The 23,464-nt window shown below is 38.3% G+C and overlaps 1 protein-coding gene across 4 annotated transcripts in view; it reads left to right on the top strand.

The window, feature by feature from the left end:
* NRXN3 (neurexin 3) overlaps positions 1-23,464 on the top strand; it is a gene marked incomplete at its 5' end in the record, with an annotated part of 1,312,545 nt that overhangs the window by 373,285 nt on the left and 915,796 nt on the right. For 2 of the 4 annotated variants that reach the window (XM_081316144.1, XM_081316145.1), the window contains 2 exons: positions 15,344-15,547; positions 21,956-21,982. In XM_081316144.1, the coding sequence (XP_081172270.1) occupies positions 15,344-15,547; positions 21,956-21,982 (231 nt within the window). The remainder of the gene's footprint in view (positions 1-15,343; positions 15,548-21,955; positions 21,983-23,464) is intronic. The other 2 variants (XM_081316146.1, XM_081316147.1) reach the window with 1 other exon arrangement.

The following is a 23,464-nucleotide window of genomic DNA, read 5'->3' as shown; positions in this document are numbered from 1 at the left end:
CTTGCTCGGCTGTGGCTTGGGGGGCACTTTTTTCAGTGCCATTGTAACTTCAAATAGTCACTAAGCCAACTGTTGTAAGTCAAGGACTACCTGTACTTCATCACTTTTTTCCTTTTTTTTTTTGGTCATCAAGTTTTTAACACCTTGCTAGGCAACTGGTGGTACTTGGATGTTGCCATATCCTAAAAGTGGTACAATGGGTGAAAAAGTTGAAAAGCCCTGCTCTAGAAAGTGTACAGAGAAGAGCAACAAAGATGATTAGCGGACTGGAGGCTAAAACATATAGGGAACGGTTGCTGGAATTGGGTATAGTTTAATGAAGAGAAGGGTGAGGGGTGACATGATAGCAGTGTTCCAATATCTCAGGGGCTGCCACAAAGAAGAGGGAGTCAAGTTATTCTCCAAAGCACCTGAAAGCAGGACAAGAAGCAACGGATGGAAACTAGTCAAGGAGGAAAGCAACCTAGAACTAAGGAGAAACTTTCTGACAGTTAGAACAATTAACCAGTGGAACAACCTGTCTCCAGAAGTGGTGAATGCTCCAACACTGGAAGTTTTTAAGAAGAGACTGGACAGCCATTTGTCTGAAATGGTATAGGGTTTCCTGCCTGAGCAGGGAGTTGGACTAGATGACCTCCAAGGTCCCTTCCAACTTTATTATTATTATTATTATTATTATTATTATTATTATTATTATTATTATTATTATTATTATTATTATTATTATTATTATTATTGACTAAGAAAAGAGGGCAGTAGGAATCAACTAGAAGAGATTCAGAGAACGCTATCATGAGACATAGGCAAAGAAAGTCCTAAAGGTGCTTTTCAAATGGCAAACAACCGTTTGGGACAACCATGACTGAGAATCTCGAGAGACACCTAGGGAAAGGAAGTTTGGATTAATATATATACCTATTTTAGAGGATAGTGGAAGTTAAGAAAATTACTTTGTGGTGTTTTTTTAATTACTATTTTAAAAATACTGTTTGCCCTTCAGATTTCTTATGATCATGATAGGATGATCATCTTAATCTCGAAAGCTACTAGTGTGTATGTTGTGAAAACTCTACAGATTGTACATGGATTGACTTCAGTCTTACCTATACTTAGAAATTCCCATGCTTAAACTCTTTTGTTATGTTTAGAAATTCCTTAGCACTTGGATGCCAAACTAGAATTTAAAATAGAAATCCAGAGAAATGCTTTTCTTAAAATTGGAACATAAAGAAAATTATAAACAAGGAAAAGAGAAAGTGTCAGGACCCACCCCAAACCACGTCTTAGGAAGACAAAACTCTTGGAGCCAATTCTAGTGCAAAAGGAATCTTTACTATGACATGCTTGGCTGTGGGAATACAAGACAGGGTCTAATATTGTTCTACAAATTGAAACCTTATAAAGAGTTCCCTGTTCAACCCCCCTTCCCTAACCCCATTTGGTCAGCCCCCCATCATTTACCTCGTGTCATCCCTTTCGTGGGAAAAAGGAACTTTAGATTTTTATGGTTATTGCTCTTTTCCTTACAAATTCAAAAGGAGACACAAGCCAGATGCCTCCTACCCTAACCCTCCCTTTTGTTCCCCCAGTTCAAAAGGCTTCTCTGACTCTTTGAAATGCCTAAGGCAGGCTGAATACACATTCGTTCCTTCCTCCTCGGGAGATGGCAGAATCCATGGAATAATCTTTTAAACATACATTTATGAATATGATATAAATGGATTCTGACAGAAAGCAGGATATTGACTAAATAGTGGAGAATTAACCAAGGAAACTCAAAGTGTTTCATGGTACAGGATGCCATAGCAAAATAGACGATCCTTTGTATGGATACAAGATAAAATACTGTTGACATTCAATTCCACAACTCTTGTTACTTCATGTAAGACATATAGATTTCTAAGCAAACCAGTTCAAAACAATTCAAAACCCAGTATTTGACTATACACCTAGAGAAAGACTTTCTTCAACTACTGTGTTAAGTTTCAATCAATTTCAGCATCACTGAAATGGAGTTGCCTTATTATACAAATAATGTTTCACAGGGCTAATGCTCTACCTGAATAAAGACCAAAAGGAAGCTCCAACAAAAATATTGCTCTGGGAACAGAATACGGATTCAGCCCATCATGGAAAAATAGTGCAGGGAATGACTCATTAAGAATACCATAATGAAAAGTGAATAACAAATCAACATATGAGAACATCTGCATTTGCTGAGTTCTGTAATTGAATGGATGCAAGGCCAGGGAGGGCAGAAATTTTTTATTTGCTACATTAAATGGCAGAATACAAAGCTATTGAAAGACAAAAGAGAGTAAAATCTTCTATACATATCTTGCAACTTTGAAAGTAATACTTGAAACAATAAATTTAGCTTGGGCCCTCATGGATTTCTTCCCACTAGATTTGCTGACTTTAAGCAACTTTTCCAGCGCTGACCTTCTCATCAAGATTTTGTCTCAAAATAGTTCTACAAATGTTAAACTGACATTTAAAGTTGGATTTAAGATACTGAGTGCTCTCCTGTGTACTTGCTGAGATTCAGTAAGGCTATAGCCTTCTGCTCCTCGCCTGTCTGGGCTAGTAATAATTTTTACCACCAATTCATTGGATAAAGAATCATGTTTCAAAGCACATAGAGTATTCACTTGGGAAATGTGATTCAAGTTAACAACAACAACAACAACAACACAAAAGCACGAAACTGAAGACACCAGCCTAAAGATGATGAGTGCGACCTCGTCAAAACGTCGCCAAGACACCATCAATCCTACATGGGAAAAGACCCGAATACGCCAAGACCTACATATATATAAGGTAAAGGTTCCCCCGCACATGCGTGCTAGTCGTTTCCAACTCTAGGGGCCTTCCTTCTCATTAGGTGGCCAAAGTATTTGAGTTTCAACTTTAGGATCTCTCCTTCTAAAGAGCAGTCAGGGTTGATCTCCTCTAGGACTGACCAGTTTGATTGCCTGGCAGTCCAGGGGACTCGCAGGAGTCTTCTCCAGCACCATAATTCAAAGGCCTCAATTCTTTGGCGCTCAACCTTTCTTATGGTCCAACTTTCACAACCGTACATTGCAACTGGGAAGACCATAGCCTTGACTATACGCACTTTTGTTGACAGGGTGATGTCTCTGCTTTTTAGTGTGCTGTCTAGATTTTCCATGGCTTTCCTCCCGAGGAGCAAGCATCTTTTAATTTCTTGGCTACAGTCCCCATCTGCTGTGATCTTGGAGCCCAGGAAAATAAAATCTGTCACTGCCTCCATTTCTTCCCCATCTATTTGCCACAAATTGAGAGGGCCGAATGACATGATCTTGGTTTTCTTAAGGTTAAGTTTCAACCCAACTTTTGCACTCTTTTTCTTCACCCGCAACAAGAGGCTCTTTAGTTCTTCTTCACTTTCTGCCATTAGAGTGGTATCATCTGCATATCTTAGGTTGTTGATATTTCTTCTGGCAATCTTAATTCCAACTTTTGATTCATCTAGCCCTGCCTTTTTCATGATATGCTCTGCGTATAAGTTAAATAGGCAGGGCGACAGTATACAGCCTTTGATCTCTAGTTCCTCTGCCTCTTCGAAATCCTGCCTGTACTTCTGGTAGTTCTCAGTCCACATACTGCTGGAGTCTAGCTTGTAGGAGTTTAAGCATAACTTTACTAGCATGTGAAATGAGTGCAATGGTGCGATAGTTTGAACATTCTTTGGCACTGCCTTTCTTTGGAATTGGAATGTAAACTGATCTTTTCCAATCCTGTGGCCACTGTTGAGTTTTCCAAATTTTCTGGCAAATTGAGTGTAGCACTTTTACTACATCGTCTTTTAAGATTTTGAATAGCTCAGCTGGAATACTGTCACCTCCACTAGCTTTGTTGTTGTTCAGCTTTTCTAAGGCCCACTTCACTTCACATTCTAGGACCATGGTGGCGAACCTATGGCACGTGTGCCACAGGTGGCACGTAAAGCCCTCTCTGTTGGCACATGTGCCATTGCCCTTGGTCCTAGGCCTTCAGCTGGATTTTATAAAACCTTTTTGCTTTAGGCCTCTGCCACCGTATGCAAAAAAAAAGGTTCAATCAATTTTAACTTCTTGGGGAAAAAGAAAGATCTCGCAAAGTTGGAATTGATTGATTGAACTTTTTAGTCCCACCCAGTTTGCCATTACCACTGCAGCCATGCCCACCCAATTGGCCACACCCACCCAGTGGGCCATGCCCACCTGGCACCTGATGATACATAAGTGGGTTTTGGGTTGCAGTTTGGGCACTCTGTCTCTAAAAGGTTCGCCATCACTGTTCTAGGATGTCTGGCTCAAGGTCAGTGACCACCTCATTGTGGTTATCAGGGACATTAAGCTCGTTCTTGTATAGTTCTTCTGTGTAATTTTGCCACCTCTTCTTAATCTCTTCTGCCTGTTAGGTCCTTGCCATTTTGGTCCTTTATCATGCCCATTTTTGCATGAAACGCTCCCTTCATCTCTCCAATTTTCTTGAAGAGATCTCTAGTCCTCCCTATTCTATTGTTTTCTTCTATTTCTTTGCACTGTTCATTTAAGAAGGCATTCTTATCTCTCCTAGCTATTCTCTGGAATTCTGCATTCAATTGGGTGTCTCTTTCTTTTTCTCCCCTGCCTTTCACTTCCCTCCTTTCCTCAGCTATTTGCAAAGCTTCCTCAGACAGCCATTTTGCTTTCTTGCATTTCTTTTTCTTTCAGATGGTTTTAGTTGCTACCTCTTATACAATGCTGCGAACCTCTGTCCATAGGTCTTCAGGCACTCTGTCTATCAGATCTAATTCCTTAAATCTATTTGTCACCTCTACTGTATATTCAACAGGGATATGATTTAATTCATACCTGAGTGGCTTAGTGCTTTTCCCTACTTTCTTCAGTTTAAGCCTAAACTTTGCAACGAGAAGCCCATGGTCTGAGCCACAGTCAGCTCCTGGTCTTGTTTTTACTGACTGTATAGAGCTTCTCCATCTTTGGCTGCAGAGCACATAGTCAATCTGATTTCTGTGTTGACCATTTGGTGATGTTCATGTGTAGAGCCGTATTTTGGGTTGTTGGAAAAGAGTGTTTGCTATGACCATCGTATTCTCTTGACAAAATTCAAAAATAACAAAATAACTTGCCTGTTATTCCGGTTATCTTTTGGCTTCCTACTTTAGCATTCCAATCCCCCATGATGATAAGGACATCATTTTTTGGTGTTAGTTCTATAAGGTGCTGTAGGGCTTCATAGAACCGGTCAATTCCATCCTCTTCAGCACCGGTGGTTGGGGCATAGACTTGGATTACTGTGATATTGAATGGTTTGCCTTGGATTTGAACTGAGATCATACTGTCATTTGGGGGATTGTATCCCAGTATTGCTTTTCTTACTCTTTTATTGACTATGAAGGCTACTCCATTTCTTCTGAGGGATTCTTACCTGCAATAGTATACCTGATGGTCATCTGAATTAAATTCACCCATTCCTGTCCATTTAAGTTCGCTGATTTCTTAGATGTCAATATTTAGTCTTGTCATCTCTTGTTTGACCATGTCCAGCTTGCCTTGATTCATGGATCTTACATTCCAGGTTCCTATGGAGAAAAAATCTTTACAGCATCGGAGTTTCCTTTCACCACCAGATACATCTACAACTGAGCGTCCTTTTAGCTTTGGCCTGGTCGCTTCATTCTTTCTGGCGCTACTAGTACTAGCCCTCTGCTCTTCCCCAGTAGCATATTGGATGCTTTCCGACCTGAGGGGCTCATCTTCCAGCATCATATCATTTTGCCTTTTGTACTGTCCATAGGGTTTTCATGGCAAAGATACTGGAGTGGGTTGTATATACACATTCAGCCTAATCACCTTGTGTATGCCAATGAAGGCACTTTTCATACCTCTACTTATTAATTATGGAGATTTGGATGGACATGCCTTAGGAAAAAGCAAAACAGTTTCCTTTAGCTTTTTATCTGTCAACTAATCAAATATGACAAATCTGTGATTAAATTGCCTTTTGTTCTTCTCTACCATAACACTGAAGATTACAAAGGAGTATAGTGTCAGGAAGGAATAGGATCTACTGTATTTTGAGTAGGTTCTGAGCAGGTCTGAGGCTCTATCTTGTCCTTTTTTTCTGAGAGGTTTTTGATCCTGTGATTCCTGAGAAAGTGGACAGTGTCACTGGGACTGTTAGCCCAGCCAGCCGTTAAATCTATGTCTCACATGGCTTGTTAAGGCTCCCAGGAGTGACATGTGGTTACATGTGATGTTGGTAAATTCATCCTTGATTCAGGTGGTGGTTCTGCATCTGTTAAAGAAAATAGTGATATGTTTCCTTCTGAAGAAGCCACTTCTAGGTCAAATGCTTCTGGATATTTTTCATCCGTTCTCCAACTTTTCCTTTGGGAAAGATGGTTGAGAAGGTGGTAGGGCTCATCTTTAGAACACCTTGGAAATTCAGTTTATATGGAGATGTTTGAGTCAGGTTTCAGGTGCAGACATAATAAAGGTGGCATTGATTTTACTTGATCTTTGGTGGAATTGGAATGTGATGGTAGGACTGTTCTAGTTCTCCTTGATATCTCAATACCATTGAACATAGTATCATTCTGGATCAACTATAGCAGGCATGTCAAACTGCCGGCCCACGGGCCAGATGCATCATACTAAAAACGCGCCCATCCCATTGCCACCAATGGGGAAAAGTCAGGATATGCCATGCAATGTCCCGTGACGTCGCAGGTTTGACATGCCTGAACTATAGGATTTGGGAGTGGGAGGAACAATGTTGTGATGGTTCTCTCAAATTCTTTCTGGCTGGTTATAACTAGAGTTGTTAGGGAGATGAAAGGTCAAACCCAAAATTCTAATTTGTAGGTTTTCTCGGGCCTCAGAGCTCTTGTCTCTCCTATTTAATGTCTGTATAAAGACACTGGGTGATGCCATCCATCAACAGGAGATCAGTTATTATCAGTATTCTGTTGTTACTCAACCTTAACAAGTTACTCAACCATGTAACGCTGCCAAGATGTCATCCCAGTGTTTGGAGGTGCTTGGATGGAGAGGGTTAGGCTTAATCTTAACCCTGACAAAATTAAGTGGCTTTCGGTTCCTGATTTTTCAGGGTTTGGATATTTTCTATCTTTAGTTCTGAATGTGGTTTCACTTCCCCAAGCAGAGCTAATATACAATTTGATAATTCACCCTGATTCCCAGCTGCTGCTTAAAGAGAGGTGGCAGTTGTGGCCAAGAAAGTCTTTGCACAGATTCAACTAATATACCAGTTGCATCCTTTCCTGCATTGGGAATTTCTTCTCACAGTCACTCATTCATTAGGCACTTCCTTCATGAACTACTGAAATGCATTCTAAATGGGGCTGTTCTTGAATTGTCCAAGGAAGTCTGCTTTCTCTGTCATGGCATTTGTTCTCTGGAACAACATTACCCTGCCTCCCCTCTCCCCTCCCCTGGGACGAGAGGTTTAGTCTTCAGAGCTTTTGGAGTCATGCTGGAACCCATCTTCAGAGAACTTCTCTTTACCAGAATGTGTGCTTTTGGCTATTCTATTCTATGCATTGCCTTCATTTGTGTATTATTTTGATTTGCTATATTTGGTCCCTCTGTTTTGTGTGTGTGTGTGTGTGTGTGTGTGTGTGTGTGTGTGTGTGTGTATTTGTGTGTGTTTTTAGGTACAGCATTGTGGTTATTTTAACCCTTATGATATTCATCATTGTTGAATTGGAGAGCTTTCAATAGTAAATAAACATGCTGATCTGTACATTTCCGAAGAGTCAAAACCACAATGACTTGAGTTTTATATACCACTTCAGTGGGGAAAGAATGTTTAATTATGACTCCCCAGTTCTAAAATTATTAAAGATCTAGATGCTGTTTTTCTGGCCATAGTTTATTGTCCTTCTTTGGATGTCTGTAAATATAACTTCTTTTTTATCCTCCATTTTAATTTTCTATACTCAGATTGGCTGGAGGAGAATCCACGGATCCAAGCTCTCTTCCACTTCATCTACTTTAAGAATATTTAGATGTAATACACTGCATAGTAATGATCTGAAAGACTATGGTGATTTCATAGGAAGAATATCTTTCATGAAATGAATCTGCTTGACTATTAGTTATTTTCCACTCTTTCACATCTTTTAAAAAAAACTCTCTTTTCCTCTCTCTCCCTCCTTATTTTTATTTCCAAGTGGCCTTCCTAGTGTTATATATATAGGACCCTTCCACATCAATTCTGTCATGGTGTGGTACAATGTAGTCTGGATTTCCAGGAGGGAGGGACTGCACCCAAGAGGACAAAGACACAGTGAGATTTAGATAGTTCAGTCAGGAGAAAGAGAGTTAAGAAGGCTCCTCCCTAGCAACTCCCAGAGTATATCTATAGAGACACAAATATTTGCTTTAGTTTGGCAAGATCTCTGTAGATGAGGAATAATAAAGGAAACTGGTCAGAAGTAACTTCACATATCTTTCCTGAGACATGGCTTGGTTAACACATACCGAGAACATAAAATAATAATAATAAATATTGTTGTTGTTGTTAGTTGCAAAGTCATGTCCAACCCATGGACAACGTTCCTCCAGGCCTTCCGGTCCTCTACCATCTTCTGGAGTCCATTTAGACTCACGCCTACTGCTTCAGTGACTCCATCCAGCCACCTCATTCTCTGTCGTCCCCTTCTTCTATTGCCCTCAATCTTTCCCAGCATTAGGCTCTTCTCCAGTGAGTCCTTCCTTCTCATTAGGTGGCCAAAATATTCGAGTTTCAATAATAAATATAGTCTTGTTTTTTTACATAAAATTTGAAAATCTTGAGATTTTATTTTATTCATTATTGACTGCATAAATATGGCCAGGTCTGAGAGTGCTCAAAAGATGAATAATTTCCATTTGTTTGATTGCATTCAGGCTTTTGTATTCCCTGGTGGAAAACAAGAACTGATTAAGCAAGTAGTGAAACTCAGTCCCTGACATCTTTAGTGACATCTGGGAATGGTTTCAACTACTGGCAGTCAATACACAGCAGGAAGGTTTTTTTTTCTTTTAGCCTGGGGTTACAATACATTGTCTTGTGAACCATACTCTAGGGCAGGGGTGTCAAACTGCCGGCCCACTGGCCAGACGCATCATCAGGAAACCACGCCCACTCCATTGCGGGCAATGGAGAAAAAGCTCCGATATGTTGCGCAACGTCACATGACGTCGTGAGTTTGACATGTCTGCTCTAGGGCAGGGGTCTTGCCTGGCTGAGGAATTCTGGGAGTTGAAGTCCACAAGTCATAAAATGACCAAGTTTGAAGACCCCTGCTCTAGGGAATGGCACTTCTAAGAAGCTAACACCAAAAAATTGCTTTGCAGGATCACTGCTTGTTTGCTTTTTAATCTGTTCAAAGAGGGAAAATCCCCTTTTCCCCCCATTTTCACCAACAGTTAATAAATTGCTTATCTCTTTGTGTGTGTGTGTGTGTGTGTGTGTGTGTGTGTGTGTGTGTATCCAACACTGTTTAGAAGGCAAAACAAATGAATGATATCATAACATAAAGGGAAAGGAACTCAAAAACAATTACCCCAGCATTTAGAATAAAGGGAAAATAAGAATAACCCCTCCCTCCACCCTTTGCTGCAACCCCTTGCAAAATTTTCTCCCCATTTAGTAGTTTGGCAGTATTTATTAAAAAAATAAATTTCCCAGAGAGCAAGTTGGGAAAGGAAGTTGCGCTTTATCTGCTCCATGTTTCATAGACTTTTTGCCCCCTAGTGTAGATAGAAGTGGTTTAACAAAAGTACAATCATATGTGAGTCCAAAGTCCTGATCTTTTTGGAAGATGTAAACCAGACATGTCAAACACAAGGCCCAGGGGCCAGATCCGGCCTACGAAGTGGTTTCATACAGCCCGTGAAGCCATCCTGGAAACAGTGAGGGAACGGCCCCCACTGCCTTGGCCCTGGCCCAGAGACCCTCCTCCTGCCAGAGACCCTCAGATCTGTTCCACTCCTGCCCAGGCCCCCATAGGCACCCTTGATGCGAACGATGTAGAGCTGGCCATGCCCACCCAGTAGGCCATATGCATTTAGCCACACCCACCCAGGCCACACCCACCCGGCCCCCTGAGGGCAACTGCAATGCTGATGTGACCCTCAATGAAATTGAGTTTGACACCCCTGATGTAAACATTATGCTATTGTACCTCACCAGATATAGCCATGCTGAATATTAATTCTGATAGTTGAAGCCCATGCTTCAAACTGGACACGATGGTACCAACCCCTCTAAAATAACATCATCAACCTGTATGAATTTGGGTTGGGTTGAATATTTTTTTAGGAATTCAGAAAAAAATACTCAGAACCATTAATTAATGCTCATCCAATTTTATTTTCCATTTCTACCAAGGTGCCAAAATTGGTTCAACAAAAAGTAATTCAATTTGTTTGTTTGTTTTTGTAGTAAAACACTGAAAAATGAAATTACTCTTTTCTTTGGAGCACTGGTGTTTAAAATGTGTAAAACATCATTGAAAAAATTACTGCAGCAGCAGGGTCTTGAAGAAACCTTTAATTAAAATTGTTTAATTGTATTCATGTTTTTTTTAATCATAGAAGCAAAATAATTCCTAATAGATTAATTTCATCTATATAAATTTATTTGGGAGCATAAATATTGAATACAGATGTTTTGTATTTGCATTCCCAAACTGTGTGTGTGTGTGTGTGTGTGTGTGTGTGTGTGTGTGTGTGTGTAGTTTCTGGGAATGTTTTGGTCTTTCTTAGTTGTCTGTTGATCATTGTGTCTTTAAATTTTAAAAAATTAGGGAAGACTGATTTAAATAATACCTTTCCAAATCCTCCCAATCAATTTCAAGCCAATAAACTCTTTACTATTGTTTACCTTAAAATTAGAAGGGACGCGGTGGCTCAGTGGGTTAGGACGCTGAGCTTGTCGATCAGAAGGTCGGCAGTTTGGTGGATCGAATCCCGAGTGCCGCGTAACAGAGTGAGCGCCTGTTACTCGTCCCAGCTTCTGCCAACCTAGCAGTTCGAAAGCACGTAAAAATGCAAGTAGAAAAATAGGGACCACTACGGTGGGAAGGTAACAGCGTTCCGTGCGCCTTTGGCGTCTAGTCATGCCGGCCACATGACCACGGAGACGTCCTCGGACAAGCGCTGGCTCTTCGGCTTTGAAACGGAGATGAGCACTGGCCCCTAGAGTCGGAAACGACTAGCATGCATGTGCGGGGGAACCTTTACCTTTACCTTTTACCTTAAAATTAAAGTGATCAACATTCAAGGCAATCTATGCATTCTCTCAATGACCAATAGGAAAGTGCAAAAAAAGCAACCTCTGAGTGCCATGCCTATCTCCCATCCTTGGGAGGGAGGGAGCGAGGGAGGGAGGGAAGGAAGGAAGGAAGGAAGGAAGGAAGGAAGGAAGGATAGATAAGATAGATAGATAGATAGATAGATAGATAGATAGATAGATAGATAGATAGATAGATAGATAGAGCGAGCTACAAAATCTGCAAGACACAAAAATCCCATCTGTTTGCACAGTTGAAAAGAGTACAGAAATGTTAATGTAAAACTACTTCTGCAGGATGGAGGGAGAGGGCAAGGGGCAAAGTGATCAAATTTTGAAAGAGATAATGGCCCATTGCAAATGCTATTGAGCCCTGCACTTCTATTGAAAAACCAGGTTAAGCATAATTAACTGCAGTTGAGTAAATCAAGAAACCAATCCCGATCTATGGACACTTCCAGATCAAGGTCTGGTTCCATTCCCCTGAGATCACATGTCCTTGTTACAGTTTGGCAGCCTAGCCCTAGTATAACTGAATTTCCAGTTCACTTTGGTATGCTTGAAATTGCTACATACTTTCTGTGAAGTTTGTGAAAAAGTAATTTCATGATTTAAGGGAACTCTAGGAAATGCTTGGGTTTTTCTTTTCGAGACAGACAAAAAAATAAATGCAACGTGAAGGAAGTAATTTACTTTCTCTTTCATATAGAATGGGTTGAGGTGTGTGGTTGTGTGTTTGTGTGTGTGTGTGTGTATTGTGGCTGATAATGCAGTTTGTTCCTTGTTCTCATTGTGGTTAAAAAGTGTGGCGAAGATAACTGTGGGTCATATTCAGATTGTTTTAACATTTTAGAGAGGAAAACGTGAAAGGAACCTGTACTGGACTTATTATTTCAAGTTGCTTATTTTCTATTAAATAAATGTATATCAGCCTTCATATATTTCATAAAAATTGGGAACTTTGGGAATTGATTTGCAATTTCAGCACATCTGTGGGGGAGGGGGCGACCAATTGGGGAAGCTTATATCCTTTGGATTTCTCTGGATTCTCTGAAATTAGTCCTACATTTCTAATGCTATTTGTATTGTTTTCCTCTTTAAGGAAAAGCAAATATTTCCAAAGTTCTTGCTGATTACAAAATGCTTCTACCATGCAATATATCCTATTGTACCTAAAGAAGGGAAGTATCTGATCCCTCTTATGCAGATTAATTCATTTATTCTCTGACAGCATTCCCTTTGCTAACTCTGACACTTATCAGCAATGTATGCATATGCACACACTAGCACAGGAACTATTTCATGCAGGTCACATTTGAACTAAAGGTGTCAGAAAGTGCCATTTCATGCTTAACTGCACAGTCTAATAGAATCCAAAGCAAAACCAGGTAGGTCTGTGGATTTCTATTCCGTACATGCAACAAATAAGTTTATGTCTAATATGAGAACATTGGGTTCCACCAGCATCTGGAAGTAGAATTATTAAACTTGCTGCACTTTGTTTACCACAGCTGGAACATAGCTTTTCCAGCAACCTGGAATAACACTCACATATCAAGAAATCTGATCCTGCATCCTATCCACCCTGATTACTTGAGTGCTATCAAGTTGGGGTCAACAATAAGCAATTACATGACATAACATCTGCAGGATGTTCCTTGATAGCAGTGTTCCAATATCTCAGGGGTTGCCACAAAGAAGAGGGAGTCAAGCTATTCTCCAAAGCACCTGAAAGCAGGACAAGAAGCAATGGATGGAAACTAACCAAAGAGAAAAGCAACCTAGAACCAAGGAGAAATTTCCTGACAATTAGAACAATTAATCAGTGGAACAACCTGCCTCCAGAAGTTATGAATGCTCCAACACTGGAAGTTTTTAAGAAGAGATTAGACAGCCATTTGTCTGAAATGGTATAGGGTTTCCTACCTGAGCAGGGGGTTGTCCCTCCCAACTACTACTACTACTACTACTACTACTACTACTACTACTACTACTACTATTACTTCTTCTTCTTCTTCTTCTTATTATTATTATTATTATTATTATTATTATTATTATTATTATTATTCAGTCAGCCAGATGTTCAGGCTGGATTTGGCATTTTTGTCTACCTATTGAGTCCTTCCCAAGGACCTGGGATAGGCAGATGTGGATGTTTGATGGTATTACAGATATTGTCACAGGATGGAAGCAGTTCCTAGTAAGGCCGCCTTTTGCAATTGACTAATGACGAATTTGTCAATGCCAGTGGTGTTCAAGTGGTGCTCCAGTTGTTTTGGGATTCCACCCAAGGCGCCTATTACTATTGGTACTTCCCTTGCTTGCCTTTGCCACAGTCTTTCTATTTCTATTTGTAGGTCTTTGTATTTTGTTATCTTCTCCAGTTTTTTCTCGTCTATTCTGCTGTCTCCAGGCACTGCCACGTCCACTATCCAGACTTTTTTGTCTTTCTTATTGACAATTGTTAGATCCGGGGTGTTATGTTGCAGGTGCTTGCCTGTTTGAATTCTGAAGTCCCAGAGCAGTTTAACTTTATCATTTTCTATGACTTTCTCTATTTTATGATCCCACCAGTTCTCGCTTGCAGGCAAATGATATTTCTTGCAAATCTTCCAATGCACCATTGTTGCTACTTTGTCATGCCGCTGCTTGTAGTCAGCTTGTGCGTTCTTCTTGCAGCAGCTTACCAGGTGGTCCACTGTTTCTTCAGCTTCTTTGTGTAAGCGGCACTTACTGTCTGTTGCTGTCTTCTCAATTTTGACTTTGTATGCATTTGTCCTTAAGGCTTGGTCTTGTTCAGCCAAAATTAGTCCTTCGGTCTCTTTCTTCAACTTTCCTGCTCTTAGCCATTGCCAGGTCTTGTTATTATCTGCTTTCCCAGCTATTTTTTTTATGTACTGGCCATGTAGTGCTTTGTCTTCCCATGCCTCTATTCTGTTCTTCATTTGGTCTTTCTTGTAGGCCAGTTTGGTCTCTCCAATTGTTGTTATTGTTGTTGTTGTTGTTCTGAAGTGTTATCTGTTTCTAGCCTGGATTTTTAGGCCTCCTACCTATCCATCTGTTACTGTTGTGTTTGAGTCCACTTTGCTGCTGGTGGTAGCAACATTATGGACTTCTAAAGAGGAAATAGATCTTCACATAATGCTTCCAAATATGATAGGCTGAACACGATATATTAGAATTGGGTGCCTTCTTTGACTCTTGCCACTGAAGTATAAGGAAACAATTAATGCCCTTGAATGTTGTCTTGGTTTGATCATTATCATGACTAAACAAACAAAATGATGCTCCCACTGATCAGTAAAGAACTGAACTTGAGTTGAATTACAGATTGTTGTTGAATTGCAGATTGTTGTACTGTGGAAATGGTTACACTCTCGTGGAGAGTTACGCAAAGAGTATGTTTGCATATTTAAGGTTAATACACTAAGTATCACCATTTGAATTGGTCAGATTTAACAAGTTGTTTTGGGTACATGTTTTGAATATACTTTACATTAAACTATGCTTGGAAAATGTCTAAAGTTATAGCTGATATAAATATGCCAATTAGTCAATTAATATAAAGTTAGCAATTGCTACATAAATAAATATTATGAAACCATGATATATGAAAACATTCTCTACTCAAATTAATGTATCATGTTACTAAGATCTTAATGTGATGCCCTTTTCAAAGAATTCTGCTAATAAAGCAACGTAGATTGCTTCAAGGGGAATTACTTTATGTTTCTATATTGATTGCCATTATTGTAGTCACTGGTTTTATCTTTTCTCTAATAAAATTTTATACTGTTATTTTTCTACTGTTCTGAGGTCATTTTAGTATTTTCAACTGAATATACAATACCCAGGGAACTTTTGTTATTTGAATAATACCGTAAAATAATAATGCTGAAAATCTGAACCATTTTCATGCAATAATCAAATAATGTATCTAAAATTATTAAATAATTAGTAATTCTCCAAGATTTGAAATGCCTAAAACTATTGTAATTTGTTTTATTGATCTTTTTCTTTTCTTCAGAGGCCTCCGTCCTGAGTTATGATGGCAGCATGTATATGAAAATTGTTATGCCTATGGTCATGCATACAGAGGCTGAGGATGTGTCCTTCCGCTTCATGTCCCAGCGTGCATATGGTCTACTGATGGCCACAACATCACGTGATTCAGCTGATACACTACGGCTTGAGCTAGATGGAGGCCGGGTTAAACTCATGGTCAATCTAGGTATTGTGCAAAGTCCACCCCCCAATCACTTGGCTTTTAATTTCAGCTTGTTTTGTTTTCTTGTCTGTCTCCCTTCCATCCTCCCCCACCCTTGATCTGGTTGAGTTGAATTATAACTCTGCTAAAGTATTTTTTGTAACAATATTAATCATGGAGAACTTCTCCAGCCATCCCTGCATGCAGATTTTATGTTGCTTCCTGGTTATGGATAATGTGTTTTGTTTTAAAGACTTTTTTAAAGCTTTCTTTCTTGTTCTTAAACTGGTTAGTTTTGTGTAAGACATGCTGTTTGGTCCATCTTTTGATCAACCACATCCTCATTGATCCAGCCTCTCTGCTACTATTCAAAACAGTCAAAATTAAGCTATGATGGCAATGATAGAGCTATAGGTGAAATTGGTACCCTTTAACAAGCTAGGATTTTATATATCAAACATACTGACATCATCTATGCTGCTCTCTGAGATTAAGAATAAGATTAATCTTTAATTTCAGGCTTAAAATGTGCCCATTTCAAAAAAGAGAGTAACTTATAAATAAATATAAGTTAACTCATTTGAGGAAATATCCAGAAACCTTCTTTTGCCCAGTCCTGTCTCCAGAAAGTCCAGTAGAAATGCATTTATGTTAGACCTCTTGGATGGAGTTGTTATCTTTTCATTCAGTGTTCTTAACTCAAGAGGAATGGAAAAATTTGGGATAGAGATCTCTTCTCTTTTCTCTGATACAATATTGTTTCAATTGATTATTTTTTACCTTCAAGGTTTTAATTTGAGGAAATTCATAGAATTAATTTCCTGCAAAATAAATGGTTTTATTTGCTGCTCAAAAATGGATCACTATTAAGAAGAGATAGTGAGACACGATATAGTTAATATTTGTCTTCCAAAAGCCTAAAACGTTCACGTTTTGTTCTCTTGTAAGTTCTCTGCTTTAAAAAGAAACCAAGAGTTCTAGCTGGTGTCACTGCTTCACATTCTGCAGTGTTTACTTGAAAAACTGTGTTATAGCCTCAGAATTTCTGTCAGCTTTTCTGATGTTGGATTTATGACTTAGTACCTCTGATTTTCCGAAACATCTAAGTACAAAATATCAAGATGGGGTGCTTTGGGGTCTATGACCTTCCAAGTATGTATCATACATTGCTCAGAAAAACTTTTATATTATTCCACTCATTTATATGTTACAATGGAAGAGTAGAAGTGGAATATGATCAGGAAAGTCTTATTTAAAAACTTTCCTACAACCCGATGCACAAGGTATTGTTTGGTCCAGAGGTTAAAGCACTAGGCTAGAAAGCAGGAGACCATGAGTTCAAGCCCTGCCTTAGCAATGGAAGCCACCTGGGTGACTTCAGACCAGTCATTTTCTCTCAGCCCAACTCACTCACAAGGTTGTTGTTGTGGGGAAAATAGGAGAGGAAGATATATGGATATGTTCACTGCCTTGAGTTATTTGTAAAAACAATAAAGCTAGGAAATGAACGAATAAATGAATAGAAGTGCTCATAAGAAAACAGTTTGACTATTTCTCTAACAGTTTCTATCAATTCTGAAGTGATTATTTGTATCTAGCATTAGTAACCACATAAGATAAAAAATGTTCCCTTTAGCAGAGACATTTTTTCCCCTCCAGGACATGTATCATACAGATGTTCTCTGGGAACTATTGTTTCAGCTGTTTCATAAACAATTACTTTTTTGAAATGCATAACATGTTTTTTTTAAGATTTATGAGTGGGCTTTGAATCACATTTTCATGTTAGAAGGGCCTGAAAATGAAGTCCTATCTGCCCTTTAGTAAGCAAAAGAAATTTTAGTAAGCCCAAATATCACATCAGCTATGCTTTGCATGGAGTCACTGCAGTATCTCTACAACTTTATTGCAGCCATACATATTCCAGACCAGAAGGTTAGTTATGAAGCAAGAAAGATGTAAAATCTTTTCAGAAGTGAACTTACTTCTTCCCCCCAAAAGCATGACATAGAAGTCAAATATGAAATATTGTTTTAGAAATTCATTTCAAGTTCAAGGAGTCCAGGGAAGATTTCTTCAAACTTTAGTGACTATATGAGTTCTGAAATGTTATTGCATTAAGCGAGCCAGCATCTAAGCCTTGCTTATCAGTAAAAATTCCACATTTGATAACATCTGGTGAAAAATGGCAATTTATAAAGATATTGTTTGATTTAGAGTAGTTTACAATGGGAATCTGAACCACTTTTTCTTGCCAGAAATGCATAATGGCAAAGTCTGTTTTGAATGGTAGCAAACATTATTTTGCTTGCCCTCCCCCTCAGCTTTTCTTCTTAATTTCCTTTCATGTTTCTAATCCTTTTTTCTGTGATCTTTTTCACACTGTGTATCAACGTTGTAAAAACTTCTTTATGTCCCATCAGTCATGGTATATCAAAAGATGGTATTCAACCCTTCAAAGGCCTGAAGCCTGCGGCCCGCACAGCAAACAGCCCTTCGAACAGAGTGTACAGAAAAACCTGCAAGGGCTGCGATATCCCTCTCTCCATTACAGCTCTATTTAGCAAAAAATAATCAGCAAGGAGAATGTGGTTGATTTGATTGAGGAAGGAGGGAGACTGCTTCTTTAAGAAAACTGTAAATTTTTCTTGGGGGATAGTTCGAAGATCATATTCTCTGGCAACACATTAAGCTATGGAAAAATTATAAGCCTATATGTGATATTTCTAACACTACTGTTGAGAAGATAGAGAGGAAAGAGAGAGAGAGAAAGACAGAGAGAGAGAGAGAGAGAGAGAGAGAGAGAGAGAGAGAGAGAGAGAGAGAAAGAGATAGAGAGAGAAAATTCAATGAGCCACAGTCCCATCCATGTCTAGCATTTGCTAAGAGTTAGAACATGGCGAATCACACTAAACCAGTGCTTCTCCTTCTCAGTCTTCTTCTTTATCAGATTGGAACTGCACTATGTCAAAGTCTCATCTTTAAAAGTCACTCAATGTCTGGATCCCGTATTGATTGTTTTGTAGTAGGCAGACAGGGCCAGATATGCATCCAGCTATTGATAGATCATATATTTGTTTACTTATTTAATTTACATAACCAAATGGTGATTTTAAGTGGCCAACAAGTTAAAATACAAAAACAACAAGAAAATAAGATACACAACAGGCAGCCAAGATTAAAAAAACCCAATCAAATAACAATAACTATATCACGGGTTCTAACCAATAATCCAGCTCCCATGCTCAGAAACTTAAGCATGTCTTCAGGGTCTCGTGAAAAGCTGATATATTCTAATCTAATTCTCTTGGGGAATGATGTTCCAAAGATCAGGCACCAAAATAGAAAATCCTGGGTCCTGTATGAAGGTATTCCTTGATTCATGTGATCCATAATTTGCTTCTCCTCCTGCATCTCTCTTAGATAGACGTGATAGGGGAGGTAGTTAGATAACCTGGTCCCATTCCATGAAGGGATTGATAAGTGACCATAAGCACCTTTAATTTCATTTAGAAGTATACTGGTAATCAAGGCAGCTCATGAAACAAAGAAGTAAAATGAAGGCATAGAGGAACACTTCTAATTGCTCACACTGCAATTTTCAATCAGCTGCAGCTTCCAGATGTTTTTTAAGGGCAGTCCCATGTAAACTGTATTACAGTAGTTCACTTGGGAGGTGACTAAGGCATGAAAACTATGAACAGAGCCTCTTAGTCTAACAAAGTGTACCACACAAAGTTGTGTAAAAGTTCTCTTGGCTAAGGCTGCCACCTATTCCACACACTAAAGCTGTGTGTAATACACTGTAATACCATCTAGAACAAAAGACAGGGAGTCCCCAGAAGTCCTAAATCCCAGAACTATTCTGTTTTGTTATAATTGAACTGAAGCCTATTCTTTCCTATCCAACACCCCAAAGGCTACAAATGTCGAGACAGATGCTCCATGGCACCATGTGAATTGCCAGGGTAGAGGTATAAAGCTGGGTATCATCAGCATATTCCTTGATAACAGATGACCTCATCTAGCAGCTTTGTGTAGATCAGACGTGTCAAACGCGTGATGTCATGTGACATCGTGCGACGTATAGGAGCTTTTCCCCCATTGCCGGCAATGGGATGGGCACGGTTTTGTCGTGACATGTCCAGCCCACAGGCCAGCAGTTTGACACCCCTAATGTAGATGGTAAATAGGAGTGTGGAGAGTGAGTCATAGGTACTATGGGAAAACCTGGTTGTAGCATTTGTAGTAATCATAAAGCTACAACTGTACTCTCACAATCTTTTCTTGGAGTTAACAATGCCTGAATCCCAGGGTTAATCAGTTGCAGAATGCCACAGAAGATAGGTTTGCTCACATAAAAACAAATATTAAAAATGCCAGTAAAAATGAATGATCAGCAAATCCCAAGGACTGGGATTATAAATGTGTTCAGAAGTAGGAGGAAAGCTTTAAGTATCTCAGAACAGTGGTGACAGTCTAAGCTTCTAAAATGTAAATATATTTCTCAGATGAAATTTTAGAAACCTAAAAGAGAATATAATCCAATCTACATTCTATTTTACATCTCTCAAGTATAATCAGCCTTTCAGATAAGATCTCTAGTGTTTTGTCATTCTCTCTCTCTCCTCCTCTAAATCCTCTTGGCACTCAGTATTGGGGAATTTTTTTCCCTTATTGCACTTACCAGCACACATCTAAAAAAGGGATATAGCCACTCCTGTATGGTGATCGTACTAAATGCTCAAGGGCTGTTTGCTCCCACTTTTCTGTTGCGGTTGACGACACATGACAAACCTAATCGCACGAAACCAAACCCATATTTTCTTAAGAGAAGATATGCTGGAAAATACACTCGGTGGCATCATTACTTCTGGATGTTTTCTTTTCCCCAATCACTCAGGGTTTGTTTTTTTTGTTTACTGCCCCTCCTTTATAAATATTAATTTTATAATATTAATTAGACATGTTCCTTTTCTAATTTTACTTGGGAAAAATACCTCTAAGTTTTTAGCATAGATAGTTTTAAATATTTTAGTTGAGCCAGAGGTCAACTTGATTGACCAGTTTTTTGGCCAATGAACAGTGGAATCTTTTTAACATGATATTGTTGAATATATGGAGAAGTGCTTCTTAGCATTAACTGTGAGGAACAGTTTGTCACAGGTTTACATAGGCTACATGTTGCAACAATTTTTTTTCCAAATAATATGTTCTCAGTCTAAGAATTATTGGAGGTATTTTGCTTCTAATCTTGTGGTCAAGTATTTGAAGCTTATGTTTTGCTCAGAAGACTCTATGAGTGATCAAAACAACTCAGCTGAAATTCTACTTTTTTGTTAGGATATTAATGAGTATTTAACAGGCACAAATAAATGCATGTGTCACTGTAGTCTTTTTAAATTTGTTTATGGTTTCTCACACTTGTAGTTCCTGAAACATAAGAGTGAAGCGCAGGGGGTTGTCAAAGATAATCAGATCTGCCACTGCACTGCCTATTTCATCTTCTTCCAGAATGTTGTAGATGCTTCATTTAATACTAATATTCAGGCAGCAAGGTGAAACAGGGCTCTGAAGGGCTGGCTGGCTGTTTTTGTATCAACTCTCTCCAACCAATAAAAAATAAAATTAACCCTCCAAAATGCAGAAATCTGGGCTGGGCGTTCGTGCGGTTAGCAGTTTGCAAGTGGCCATTTTATGGTGACAAGGAGCAATATGTTATCCCTTTCTGCAGCATGAAAAGTTTTGGCAATATACATTTTTTCTGCAAAACATTTTAAGTTATCGCACAGTAAATGAGTATACATTGAAAGGGCTAAATGTTGCATTACTAAATACTTACAAGCTAAATCCAGGAATGCATTTATATAGATACACTAACCATTCAAATGAAACATTGTAGAATTTGCTTTTAAGCATCCAAATGTGTAAAAATATTCTAAAAGGACTAAAAATACATACCATTTGGGAGAAAGCCTTGCATTTTATGGGAAAATGCCTTTGCTTTAATAACATGTAAACTATGTTTACCTAGATTTTGATTAGAATCACTTAACTATTTTTCAAAATAACATTTTTTTTCTTAAAAACCGTATTGTCAAGGAAAGGTATATAATTTATAGTTCTTTTCTGCAAGCATCTCACATGTGTAGGTATACACTGACACACACACACAGACACAGACACACAGAGACACACAAACAAACACGTAAACAGAAGCAGGGAAATGGGAATAGTTTATGGATCTGAGACTTTTGTAGTATATAAGTACAGAGACAGTCCTGTACTTCTATAGAATGTACATAAATATAAAATGGCCACATTTTTTTGCGTGTGTCTGTCCCCGGAAGGGTGGACTGATTGTTTTTGGATGTCTGCAGCTGTTACCTTGAAGGATGCAATTTCATCTTTCATTTATTTTTCCCCATCTAGACTGTATCAGGATAAACTGTAACGCCAGTAAGTTTTCCCTCAAGTTTCATTTTGTTCTATCTATATATGTCTATTTAAAAGAAATTAACAGTATTTATTTGATGTTTTATAAACTATTCCTTCTTTTCATTAAAAAATGTATTGGTAATAAGAACTTAGTAGATGTTGAAATAGTGTGCATTTTGTATTATTTGTAAGTGATGTATGTGTCTGAGAGAGATCTCTCTAGGGGCAAATGAATTATTTTATTCCCTGGCTTCACAGAAAAGTGTCCAGGGAACAGGAAGAATTGAAAACATATTTCAGTAGCTTTCTGCTGTCTTGGGAAATATTCTTAAAGGCAGTCTTGATACTGCATAGAAATCACAGGTACCGTATACTCTTTTCTACTATAAATATTGTTTTGAAAAGTATATAGTTTAGGTCATAATGGTGACTGCTTCATCTGATACTTTTTAATATTCACTTTTAAAATATATATACATATAGAAGAAGCAAATCATGTTCTTAGGTGGGCAATACCATGATTGAGTCAATCTTTATTTCAGATAGGTGAACGCTCTTGGAAACATTTTTGAAGAAAGTTTACTAACAGAATAAAACTAGTATTTAAAAATTACAATTATAATACTAATAGAAGTTAGCACTTAATATGATAAAAAACTCATATTTTTCTATGACTCTGGCACCACTTGAGGCAAAAGAATTGCCATGGAAAGTAATTACTATTTTTTTACAGTAATTACCATAGAAAATAATTACTATTTTATAGTTATTAATTACTATTACCACAACAGGAAATAATTACTATTAGGAAAACTTTTGCAGGGATTGGGAAACTGCAACAGCAAAAAATGCAATTCCAGCCATGATATGTTTCTATTGTGGTCAGTATATTTGTTTTCCTAAGATAGACTCTCATTTACATGTGTTAGAATTGCCCAAAAAGACATTGCATGAAGTGCCATGTAGAAATGGCAGAGCAAAACATAATGAGGAATGTCTAGCCCCATTTTTAAGAAAGCTGCAAAGGCACTCTTTCTGCAGACCTGATATTTTTATGCTAAACAAACACAGTTATACAAAGCAAATAAAATGGAAACTACATTAATGCACATTATTTCCATAGTTTCTTCTATACTACTATACTATTTATTTTATCCATTAGTGGAAGAATTTTCATGATAACGGAAATCTCCTAGTAGCCCAGTGCTAAAGTTAGAGAAAAATACAGTTAACAAAAGAACTTAGGATGCAATTCTGTGCTTATTTCTGCACACTTAATTTTATTGGAATGATATGGAAGAATTCCACATCGTTCTAGTTATGAAAAGGGTGGATAGCAAGATAACACGATTCCATTATATTATACCTTATACTAAATCAAATTTCTTGAATGATATATGTTAAGAATTCTATTTGCACAATTGGAAACTGTAATTGCTTTTAATTATTTGATTATTTTTGCCATCCAGAGCCACTTGTTTGAGATGGGCAGCTATAGAAATT

The sequence above is a fragment of the Vipera berus genome (genome assembly GCF_964194415.1).
Source record: "Vipera berus genome assembly, chromosome: 1".
Lineage (NCBI taxonomy): Eukaryota > Metazoa > Chordata > Lepidosauria > Squamata > Viperidae > Vipera > Vipera berus.
This window is presented reverse-complemented; position numbering and strand designations above follow the sequence as displayed.